The 12,986-nt window shown below is 41.5% G+C and overlaps 1 protein-coding gene across 2 annotated transcripts in view; it reads left to right on the forward strand.

Annotated features, from left to right (window-relative positions):
- srpra (SRP receptor subunit alpha) overlaps positions 1–12,986 on the forward strand; it is a 55,286-nt gene that overhangs the window by 29,839 nt on the left and 12,461 nt on the right. For both annotated transcript variants that reach the window (XM_073029675.1, XM_073029676.1), the window contains exons 7-10: positions 3,130–3,239; positions 3,332–3,450; positions 3,602–3,688; positions 10,639–10,811. In XM_073029675.1, the coding sequence (XP_072885776.1) occupies positions 3,130–3,239; positions 3,332–3,450; positions 3,602–3,688; positions 10,639–10,811 (489 nt within the window). The remainder of the gene's footprint in view (positions 1–3,129; positions 3,240–3,331; positions 3,451–3,601; positions 3,689–10,638; positions 10,812–12,986) is intronic.

Raw genomic sequence — 12,986 nt, forward strand, 5'->3', positions numbered from 1 at the left:
ATAAAGAGCATCCTGATGTAGGTATCTTTGCTATCCATGATTGAGCAAAGAGCCAATGAGATGGCATCAGCTGTGGGCCAGTTGCTCCAGTAGACAAATTGGAGTGGACCCAAGCCATCTCTGATGCAGGAGCTTGTATGTTTAATTACCAACCTCTTAAAACACTTCATCACTGTGGATGAAAGTGCAACTGGGTGATAGTATTGAGACAGGTTACCATGCTCTTCTTGGGCACTGGTGTAATTGAAGCCTACTTAAATCGGATGGGTACCACACATTGCCAAAATGAGAGGTTAAAGATTTCAGGGAACACACCAGCCAGCTGGTTAACACAGGTCTTTAATACATGGCCAGGTACCCCACCAGGTCTGTGGATTCACCCTCTTCGAAGCAGCCCACATGTCAACTTCAGATCACCGAAGGATGTGGGGGTACACGATGGTTCCTCCATGTTCTGACGGTCAAAGTGAGCATAGAAGGCTTTGAGCTCATCTGGAAGCGAAGCCCTGCTGTCTCCCACGTCGCTTGATATAACTTTGTTAGAAGGTGATAACATTCAAGCCCTGCCACAGCTGTCGAGCATCCCTTGTTGATTCAAGCTCGGTCTGGAATGTCCACTTTGGATGTGAGATGGCTTTCTGGAGTCATTCCTGCATCTTTTGTAGCTTTCTTGGTTTCCTGACTTGAATGCCTTTGACCTGGCCTTCAGAAGATTTCGGATCTCAAGGTTCATCCAGGGTTCCTGATTGGGGAAGACTGAATGATTTAGTGGGGACACACTTATATACAGCTGTTTTAATATAATCCATTACAACCACGGTGTATTCATTCAGACCTCTAGATGAATGCTTGAACATGGCCCAGTCCACTGACTCGAACCAATCCCATAATCGCTCCTCTGCCTCCTGCAACTACCTCTTTGTTGTCCTAATCTTTGGAGCTTTGCACTTTAGCCCCTGCCTGAATGCAGATAGGAGGAGGACCGCCAAGTGATCTGATTTACCAAAATGCAGTCTGGGCAAGGAACTTAACTTAGTATAGCAGTGGCCTAATATGTCGGGACCTCTGGTGCTACAAGTTATATGCTGGTGATAAATTGAGCAGGTTTTTCTTCAAACATGCCCAGTTGAAGTCCTGACTATAATTTGAAATCATTGGGATGGGCTGTTCCATGCAGCATTATAGATTGCTAGATTATAGTTGGAAGTTAGTATTATATAAACTACAGTCAGGATTACACCTGAGAGCTCCCGCGGTAAATAGAATCGACAGTGTTTAACCGTTGGGTGTTCCAAATCGGGGAAACATGAGTTCAACAGAACTGCTGTGTTGGAGCACCAACAAGAGTTTACCATAAAACACACACCTTGTCCCTTTTCCTTTCCTGAGTCTGCAGTTCGGCCCATTCGGTAAATCCTTCTGGACTGACTGCTGCATTTGGCGTATCCGGAGAAAGCCAAGTTTTGATAAAGCATACAATTGAGCAGACTCTCTTCTGTCTCTGATGCAGCAGTCTTGCCCTCAGATCATCAATTTTATTCTCCAGCAACTGCACACTTACAGACAAGGTGCAGAGTAGAGGAGGCCTCATCTCTCTACATTTCATCCTGGCTTGGGTTCCCCCTCTTCTGCCTCACTTTCAGCCATGGCAGTGAGCCTTAAAGGCACTGCACCTGACTGGTCCAGGTTCTTCATTTGATTGTGAGACCTGAAGATCGTTAAGGTGATTAAAAGTGTTGTTTGGAGGAAAGTTACGTGCTGCAGATGTTAGGTTAGTAGGGGAGGGGATGAATTGAGGGGAGTCAGAATGGGCAATGAAAAAGAGAAGGTGGTGTAAGAAATTACTGGAAGGTTGGAGGCTACCCAGATAGACTATGAGGTGTTGCTCCTGCAACCTGAGAGTGTCCTCATCGTGGCAGTAGAGGAGGCTGTGGATTGACATGTTGGAATGGGAATGGGGACTGGAATGAAAATAGTTTTTTTTTCAGGGAAAAACTGCTTGTTGTGGACAGAGTGAAGGTACTCAACATTTTTTGCATATTTGCTCATCTTTTGCTTATTTATTTTCAGTCTTTGTTTATGTATAGCTTTTCATAAATTCTATTGTATTTTTATTCCCTGTAAATGCTTGCAAGAAAATGAATCTCAAGGTAACTGATAATAAATTTATTTTGAACATTGAATCTTATTAAGTCATTTGTAAAAATGGGATAGATGTATTCAAAGGAAATCAGATATTGACAGGAGAGAAAGAATTGAAACATTGTTTTACTTAAGTGAGGGGCTGTTGGAATGGATATATCATTGGTTATGTTTTGTGGAAAATGCCTGAATATATTTGTATGGGAGTGATCTTCATCAATTCATTGTTTTGTTTGTGGACTTTATTGTTCCTGGCAGTCTTGGGTAAGTTTTGTATTTTACTCTGCTTCCTGAATCAGGAGCATGACCTGTTTTCAAGCAATTATTAATGCTTCCTGAAGTAGACAACCTATCAAGTACATTCACATCATCACCTCCTACCAACCATGTGACTTAGTTTTTGCTGTTACTCCTCTGTGCCCCAAGAGATTAAAGAAAAATGTAGCAAGTATTAAATGAACAACTCAATAAATATGAGTAAGACAGGTAGATTAATATCTGGGAAGAACTTTGTAGGAGAAAGTAGATTATACTTGCAAGCATATTAGGAAACTAGGCTTTGTGTAATATTGTAACATGGCAAATTTTCAAATTTGTCTGATGTTACTGAACTAGATGGATTAAAGTTAATTGTTTCGTTGTTTCTTTTAATTTGAATATTGACTATACAATTCAAAAAAAGAGTTGTGTGCCCAAAATGCCTCACTTTCTCGATGGATTAATTAGCCACTTATTTTCTTTCTTCTGGGACGTAGCTGTGCATCGGATATTTTCCTTTGCGTTTCCAAACATAAGTCTAGTAAAAGATGCAACTGAACCACTCATTTAGAAAAGTTTATTCTTTATGATACCATGTTAAACTACAGTAAATACAGGTCAAGTACTTTGAACAAGGCATAATCTGCATTAATGCACCGAAGGCATGCATTGGTAGAAATAGAAAAATAATTTTGATTTATTCACAAATTTGATGATTATTTATTACAGAGCATTTATCGTGGGTCAATGGCAGGAGATCTGAAAACTGTAGATTATGATAGTTGTGATGAGGAGGAAGAGGAGGATGAAGCAGAAGTACAAGAGATTTCTGATACCAGGTATGTTCATACAACGCCATTCATAAAACAGTTAAATGGAATTTTCTAGAAAATTTATTTTTATTTATCACATGCGCAATGTTTCACCACAGTGTGAAGAAAGGTGGAATTGGTGGCATGTTTGGAATGTTGAAGGGTCTTGTTGGATCTAAAAGCCTTACCCCAGAACTGATGGCCCCTGTACTTGACAAGATGAAAGATCACTTAATTGGTAAGTAATAGGCATGTCCTCTTTTACACTAAACTATGACTCCAAATCATTTTAAGTTTTTTTTTAATGTAATTGCACAAGTAATGTGAGATTAAAAGCCTAAGAGGCATTCCTTAACTTGTATTCTTCTCTTCCTTTCTCTTTCCTGCAGCTAAGAATGTTGCTGCAGATATTGCTCTTCAGCTATGTGAATCAGTGGCAAAAAAGTTGGAGGGAAAAATCATGGGAACTTTTAGCAGTAAGTTCTCCTTGTGCTGTAATCTAGAATGTCTGCTCATTTGATACCATCTTAGTTTAACATGGCAACGTAAGGAATTATCTTTTCTAAATGAGAGTTAAATTTGCATCTTTCATTCCACTTCTGTTTGTTCATTTTTGTGAATCTTGTTCCAAGTACAGAGAGCCTGATTTGACTTTTCATGTTGGAGGAGAATGTTGTAGAAGTTATCCTTTAGGCCCAAGTTACCACTTGCCTTGCAGATTTATATTTGAATGAAAAGTTGGGGATTAAATTTATTGATCTAAAGTCAGGCTTCTAACTTTTCTGTATAGCTTGGCTTCGGACTAACACTTGTTGCTCTATTGGCCATCAAGGTGGGATGATGTACTGTATGTATTATGTAGCCTATGTGCAAAGACTGATTAGGGGAGGGATTGGAAAAAGTAAGAGGTGCCACTATAATGACTGTTAGATATGATTAACCCTTGGATGTGTTTAGGTGATGACATTAGTGTTGAGACTGAGTGGAGAAGCCTGAATCATTCTTTCAATTAACCATTTGAGAAAAATTGAAGGTGATTTATAAGTGTATTATTCTTTGGTTATCCATGGCAGTAAAACAGACATCAAGAAATGTTGGAGTATCCACCATAGAAACTGGTTTGAATTTGCTTTATTCATGTGTCAGGCTGGTCCAATTACTGGCTCAAGTATCTGCAAGGACTCCCTGCCTCTGACTTTCAACAATAAGTGAAGCCCTCTCTTTCAAAGCACAGCCAGAATTCCTCAGACAGTATTGTAAAATCCAATGACAGATGCCGTGTTGGGATAAAATTCTATAAATTCACTTAGAGGTGTATAATTGTCACTTGCATGACTGGGAACAGGTGTAATTTTTAGGACTGCATTTAAAAAAACCCTTAATGTTGGTGGAACCTTTGCACCTGGTATTTATGGGATTTATGGGATGTGGATAACTAACCTTCCACTTTAAATTTGCTCCCTGCTGTTGTATGATAAATGTACATTAAATTACAGCCAGTAGCCATTTTGTTAGATACAGGTGTGGAACTACTGCTGTGGCCCAACCACTTCAAGGTTCGATGTGTTGTGTGTTCAGAAATGCCCTTCTGCACACCACTGTTGTAATGTGGTTATTTGAGTTACTGTCACCTTCCTGTCAACTTGAACCAGTCTGGCCATTCTCCTCTGACTGCTCTCATTAACAAGGTGTTTTCACCCACAGAATTGCTGCTCACTGGATTTTTTTTTTTTGTCTTTTTTTTTTGCACCATTCTCTATAAACTCTAGAGACTCGCGAACAAGAGAAAATCTGCAGATGCTGGAAATTTGAGCAACACACACTAACTCAACAGGCCAGGCTGAGCAGTCACCCAATCAATGTCGGGTCTCATTGATATACATGAGACCACACTGGGAGAACCGAGCACAGTATATGACCCAAACAGATTCACAAGTGAAGTGTTGTCTCACCTGGAAGGACTGTTTGGGGTCCTGAATGGTAGTGAACGAGGAGGTGCAGGGACAGGTAGAGCACTTGTTCTGCTTGTAAGGATAAGTGCCAGGAGGGAGATCAGTGGGGAGGGACAGATGGACTGTGTTTGGTGCTCCCGGTGTGGCGTCCTGTATATCGATGAGACCTGACGTAGTTTGGGAGACCACTTCACCAAGCATCTATACTCCGTCCACCAGAACAAGCAAGATCTCCCAGTTGCCACTCATTTTAAATCCACTTCCCATTGCCATTCCAATTATGTCCATTCATGGCCTCCTGCACTGTTATGATAAGGCCACATTTGGGTTGGAGGAACAACACCTTGTATTCTGTTTGGGTAGCCTCCAACCTGATGGCATGAAAATTGATTTCTCAAACTTACAGTAATACCTCTTTCTCCCCCCCCCCCCCCCACCATTTTCCATCCACATTTTCCCCCTCTCATGTTATCTCCTTGCCTGCCCACCGCCTCCCTCTGGTGCTCCTTTCCTCCCACCCCCCTCTCTTTTTTTCTTTCCTCTATGGCCTTCTGTCTTTTTCACCAACTTCCTAGCTCTTTGCTTCATCCCTCCCCCTCCAAGTTTCACCTGTCACCTAGTGTTTTTTCTCTCCCCCCCCCCCCCCCCCCCAAGATCTTACAAATCTGCTCCTCAGCCTTTTTTCTCCAGTCCTGCTGAAGCGTTTTGGCCCGAAAGTCAACTGTGATTTTTTTTTTCCCCCCCATAGATGCTGCCTGGCCTGCTGAAACTCTATAGAGATTGTTGTGCATGACTATCCCAGCAGTTACCCAAACCACCCTATCTGGCACCAGCAATCATTCCACAGTCAAAGTCACTTGGATGACATTTCTTTCCCATTCTAATGTTTGATCTGAACAACAACTGAACCTCTTGACCATGTCTGCTTGGTTTTATGCATTGAGTTGCTGACACATGATGGCTGATTAAATGTTTGCATTAATGAGCAGGTGTACCTAATAAAGTGGCCACTGAGTGTATATTTGAGCTCTGATCAAAATGAGAAATGACAGGCAAGTTTTCAGGAACCATCTTGCATTGTTTTTGATAAGTTGCAAACCCATCCCTTCTCTGAAGTCCATGATATGTTAAAACTTAGACTGATGTTAAGCTAGGTCCAATATGCAAACCTAGTGGTCTACTCAGCAAAGCCACATGAATTTAATGAGGTTCTCAATGTAGGGACATTTGCATTGGAAGAAGACATTATTTTGGTTTGCTTATCAAACTAGTAAATTTGGAGAATTTTGTCAGGTCAGTATTTGTTGTCTCAAAGCATAAAGGAGGTGAGGGTTTACTGTAAACTTGTAGACCAGATGTTCTGTGCCATATTTGATATCTTGGTATTTAGAACATAGAACACTACAGGCCCTTTGGCCCACAATGTTTTGCCGACCTTTTACCCTACTACAAAATTGATCCAACTCTTTTCTCTCATATAGCCCTCCACTTTTCTATCATCCATCTACCTATCTAAGAGTCTCTTAAAATATCCCTAAGGTATCTGCCTCTACCACCACCATTCTGTGTGTGTGTGTGTGTGTGTGTGTGTGTGTATTTAAAATAACTATCTCTGACGTCTACCCCCCTCCATACTTTCCTCCAATCACGTTAAATTTGTACCCCCTTCCATTTCCCCCTGGAAAAAAAATTCTGGCTGTCCACTCTTTCGTCTTCTATACATCTGTCAGATCACCTCTAATCCTCCTTTGCTCCCAACAAAAAAGCCCAAGTTTACTCGACCTTTTCTCATAAGGCATATTCTCTAATTCAGGCAGCATTCAGGTAAATTTCCTCTGCATCCCCCTAGAGCTTCCATATCCTTCCTATAAAGTGGTGACAGGAACTGAACACAATACTCCAAGTGTGGTCTAACCAGAGTTTTATAGATCTGCAACGTTCTCTTATGGTTCTTGAACTTAATCCCCTAATTTATGAAGGTCAATACACTCTGCACACTATACACCTTCTTAACCACTTTATCAACTTGCACAGCAACATTGAGGGATCTATGGATGTGGACCCCAAGATGCCTCTGTTCCTTCACACTGCTAAGAATCCTGCCATTAACTTCATACTCTGCCTTCAAGTTCAACCTTCCAAAGTGTATCACTTCCCACTTTTTCTGGATTGAACTGTATCTGCCATTTCTCAGCCCATCTCTGCCTACACTACCAATAGCACCACCAACTCTTTACTTATAAACTTACCAACCCACCCTTACATGTCCTTATCCATTATATCAGAAATCCTTCCTGAACACACCTAACAAATTTTGCTGTATCTAAACCTTTTGCACTAAGGAGCTATCAATCAATATGAGGGAAGTTGAGGTCACCCATGACAATAACCGTAATCTTTTTTTGCACATTTATTTTCTCCTGATCTGCTCCTCAGTGTTCTAATTGCTGGGGGGGGGGGGGGGGGAGGCTTTAGAATATTCAACAGAGTGATTGTTCCTTTCCACCTTCACATTTTTGCTTTCACCCATCTGAGTTATTTATCAGGAGTGCTGCATAACAAGGCCCTTTGGATTGGCAAAGATCCCTCCCATCTGTCCAACAATATCTTTGACCCCCTACCATCAGGCAGAAGATACTAAAGTGTTAGGACATGAACTGTTAGGATGGGAAACAGCTTCTTTCCCCAGGCCATGAGACTACTGAACTCCTTGCCACCACCAAGGTCTCATCATGTATGAAACACCAGTAACATTATACTGTTCACTTTTAAATTTGTGTTGTAAATGTACCATTTGCTAAATGTCAATCTTGAATATATTTTATTATTTGTTATTTATTTGTGGTAATATTACTTTACGTATGTGTGTGAATTATATGTACCAAGTTATGCACCTTGTCCAGAGGAACATTGTTTTGTTTGGCTGTATACATGCATTCAGCTGAATGACAATAAATTTGAACTTGAATAATCACTCATTAGATGATCCGTCTCTTTCTGAAGCATTTGTTCAATCGACCAATAACTTTGATAATGCATTGAAAACAATGATAAATTTCATCAATGATGCCTGTTTTCACTGAGAAATGGTTCTTGAGATGTTTGAATTAATCCTGTTCTCCTAGGTCTTCCTATAAACTTTTGTTGTCAGAGTGCAGTATCATACAGCAGGGTCAGGTTAGTAGAGGACCTTTTGTTTGTGCAAAGGATGAGTGTGAGGCCCATAATGTTTTAGGTTTCAATGGGGAGGGGAGGAGAAAAGGTGACTGTGGCTTAATGTTTGGCTAGTGAATTCATAAAAATGCAAGTGTCTGAATAGTGCAGCCTGACCAAACCTCAGTAGTTCTTGAGTATACTTGCTGCAAGTTGGACAATTTCAAATTAATTATGAAATTTGGATCCTTTCAAAGGGGAGTTTGTTGGTGAGGTACATTATTGCAATAAAAATGATTGGGAGATAAACAAGTGTTGAGACAGCGATACAGCCTTATTGCCTACCCAATACCATTCTAAAGTAAAAATGGAGACACATTTCAGTGGGAAGCTCTATTCAAGAAGAGTGCTTCACAATCCTTCCTAGCTGAAGCCAAAGCTTATGTTGACCTGGCCTGTAAATGGATAGAATCCTTACTGCACGTTTTTATTCATTGAGATACAGAGTGGAATAGGCCCTTCTGGCCCTTCAAGCCACGCTACCCAGCAATTCCTGATTTAGCCCTAGCCTAATCACGTGACAATTTACAAAGACCAATTAACCTACCAACCGTAGCATCTTTGGACTGTGGGAGGAAATCAGAGCACTTGAGGTAACCCACACGGTCACGGGGAGAACATTCAAATTCCTTGCAGGCAGCGGTGAGAATTGAACCCGGGGCACTGTTACTCTGAAGCATTGTGCTAACCACTAAGCTACCATGCTACCTCTTACGGAACAGTTCTTTGACTGTTGGAAGGATGTGGTTGAGGGAGCACCGTGGTGATGACATTTCTCAAGACAAAGATCAGGGTGACCCCACTGCAGTTGCCAGAGTCGGATTTGACTTCTTTCTTGAAGATGGTGTGAGGATGGTGTCTGAGGTCCCCTGGTATTTTCCTTTCCCAGATGTCGATGAGATAGACAATGGATTGGCAAGTGAAACACTTCACTGATGAATTTTAGAACTTCAAGGGGGTAACTTCTGCTCTCTAGACTTTTCAATTGCGATGTACCCTTTCCTCTACTTGTTGGGATCAAGCATACTAGCTGATATCATGATATGCTGTAGGTGTGTATATGGTGTTATTAACTGTTGGGTATGATACCAGTGCAGTACAATACCTCTGCATTGGGTGACGCTTTCAAAGAGAATAAATCCTGAAAAAAGTACGGCTGGAATGCATGACATCTACAGCAATTGTAGACTTTAAGAAAAGATTGGGGGTGGGGGGTTTGGATGGGTGGAGCAGGAAATCAGACAGACCTTCTGCTCCTCACTTCTCTCCTTCCACCAACAATAACAGGAATGTTGCTCAGCAACATTTGTCTGGACTTGAGTAAACTGGCAACAAGGTTACTTGTACAACTGGTACTCCTCACTTCAGAATAAAAGTTTGGAGAAATCTTATGACACAAGTAATTCTGCAGATGCTATAAATTTTGAGCAACACACACAAAATGCTGGGGAATTCAGCAAGTCAAGCAGAATCTATGGAGGGCAATAAGCAATCCAGTGTCTGTCTATACTTGATCAGGAGCTTGAGCAGATTTTGTATGTCACCAAAGACTCTCAAATTTCTGCAGCTGTACCGTGGAGAGCCTTCTGACTGGTTGTATCACCACCTGGTGTGGAGGCTCCAATGCAGTGGTTTACAGGTTCATCCAGCTCCATCGTGAGCACTAGCCTCACTAACCTCAAGGGCATGTTCAAAAGGCTGTGCCTCAAGAAGGTGGTATCCATTATCAAGGACCCTTACCATCCCAAGCATGTCCTCTTCTCATTACTACCAGTGGGGAGGAGGTATAGAAGTCTGAAAATGCATATTCAATCTTTTAGGAACGGCTTCTTCCCATCTGCCATTAGATTTCTGAATGGTCTGTCAACACTACCTCACTATTTTGCTCTCTTGCACTACTTAATTTTATAATTAGTAATTTTTTTTATATCTTGCATTGTACTGCTGTCGCAAAATAACAAATTTCACAACATATGTCAATGATAATAAATCTAATTCTGAAACAGTTGATGTTTCAGCCTGAGAACCTTCATCAGGATTGGAGAAAAGGGGACAGAAGCCTAAACAAGGTAGTGGAGGGAGTGGGAGAAGTACAAGCTGGCAGCTGATAGGTGAGGGCAGATGAGGGGAAGGTACTGTCAGAAGCCTGGAGGTAATAAGTGGAAGAATGAATCTGAGGATAAGTTTTAAACCTGTTTAAGTACTTTTTATTGATGGGGAACTTCCTGCTAACTCAGCTTGGTTTCTGTGCCCTCCAACAGCGGTGACCTCAACAGTGAAGCAGGCCTTGCAAGATTCCCTGGTCCAGATTCTGCAGCCCAAGAGACGTGTTGATATCCTGCGAGATGTTTTAGAAGCTCAAAAACAAAGGCGTCCATTTGTCATTGCTTTTTGTGGAGTAAATGGAGTTGGAAAATCTACCAACCTCGCCAAGGTAAGGCATTGATGAAATCGACTGAAGTGCAAATACTATGTTTTTACTTCAGTCCTGAGCATCCTCACCATTTTATCCAAACCAAACAGCAGCTAATACTACTGGAACTTGTTAGCCTTTGGCCAGGTGGATCCGCAGCTTTTTGCTCTGTGACACCAGTATACTATACTGTTCAACACTGGGTTTCATTTCCCTTGATCAAAAGAAAACTTGCCTTTCTGCCATAAATAAAAATCCCTAACTAATGTGATCCAAGATTTATCACCCTGTATCCTGAGACAGTGTGACTGCTGGTTTTAAAAAGCCCATTCAAAGGAGATGTCTTATCTTCATTCAGCTTGTCAAAGCTGTGTCAGAATTTTGTACGTTTCTATGAGATCTCCTTGTTCTCAGATCTAGTCAATAGAAGCCTAATCAATCCAATTTCTCTTCCTTGTTGTCAGAAGAACCCATTTGGTGACTCTTTGTTCTCCCCCCCCCCCCCCCAAACAAGTACAACCGTTCATAGATAAGGAAGCCAAGGGAATCTTGGAGGCATTTGATAAAATTGGCCAAAGTTAGCATTTTTTTCCTTGCTTGACAAATCTATTGGAATTCTTTGAGGAAATGACAGGCAAGATAGACAAAGGAGAATTAGTGGATGTTGTTCACTTGTATTTTCAGGAGGCCTTTGACAAGGTGCCATACATGAGACTATTAATGCATATGAAACTGCACATCACACACAACCTCTCATGGTCCCAGAACACAACCTACACTGTCAGGAAAGCTCACCAATGCCTCGCCTCTACTTTCTGAGGAGGCTGAAGAGAGCTGGACTTTGTGCACATCCATACACACTTCATTCTGCAGATGCGCAGTAGAAAGCATCCTAACAAGCTGCATCACTGCTTGGTACAGAAATTGGATTGTGGCAGACAGGCTCTACAACAGGTAGTAAAAATGGCCCAATGTATCACTGGCACCAGCCTACTCGCCATCAAGGACTTGTATATGGAAAGATGGCGAGAGGGCCAGTAACGTGAAGGATCCCATGCTCGTGGATGGTTTGTCCCACTCCCATCAGGCAGGAGGGCACGTAGCATCCATGCCACGATCACCAGACTGGTATTCCACAGGGGTTTGTGTTGGGACTGCTTCTTTTCACAATTTGGATGACGGAATTAATGGCTTTGTGGTCATGTTTGTGGACAATACGAAAATAGGGGGAGGGGCAGGTAGTGTTGAGGAAGCAGGGAGTCTGCAATAAGACTTGATCAGATTGGGAGAATGGATAACGAAGTGGCAGATGGAATGTAGCGTAGGAAAGTGTATGGTTGTGCACTTTGGTAGAAGGAATAAAGGTGTAGACTATTTTTCTAAATGAGCAAATTCAGAAATCAGAAGTGCAAAGAGACTTGGGAGCCCTTGTGCAGGATTCCCCCAAGGTTAACTTGGAAGTGGCAAGGAAGGCTTATAGAACGTTAGCATTCATTTTAAGAGGACTAGAATTTAAGAGCAAGGATGTAGTACTGAGGCTTTAAAAGGCATTGGTCACACTGTGCTTGGAATATTGTAAGCAGCTCCACGCCCCATATCTAAGAAAGGTTCTGCTGTCATTGGAGAAGGTCCAGAGGACATTCTCAAGAATGATTTTGGGGAATAAAAGGGTTAATTTGTGAGGAGCATTTGATGACTCTGGGCTTGTACTTGGCTAGATTTTAGAAGAATATGGTGATGGGGGGGATATTATTGAAACCTATTGAAAGGTCTAAAGATAGAATGGATGTGGAGAGGGTGTTTCCTGTAGTGGGGGAGTCTAGAACTAAAGGACATACTTCAGAATAGAAAGTTGTCCCTTTAGAACAGAGATGAGGAATTTTTTTTAGCCAGAGGATGGTGTATCTGTGGAGACCACGTCATTGGGTATTTTTAAAGCAGAGATTGATATATTCTTGATTAGTAAGGACGTTAAAGGTTATGGGAAGAAGACAGGAAAATGGATTGAGAAGGATAATAAATCAGCCATGATGAAATGTGGAGCAGACTCTATGGGCCTTGTGACTAATTCTGCTGCTATATCTTATGGTCAAAGCTGCACATTTGCCCACTAAGGGTGGTCTCAACAAGGCCCTGTATAATTGTAGTAAAGCATCTTTGTTCTTTTACCCAAAACTTCTTACAGTAATTGGCAAC

This window comes from Hemitrygon akajei, chromosome 26 (assembly GCF_048418815.1).
Source record: "Hemitrygon akajei chromosome 26, sHemAka1.3, whole genome shotgun sequence".
Taxonomy (NCBI): Eukaryota; Metazoa; Chordata; class Chondrichthyes; order Myliobatiformes; family Dasyatidae; genus Hemitrygon; species Hemitrygon akajei.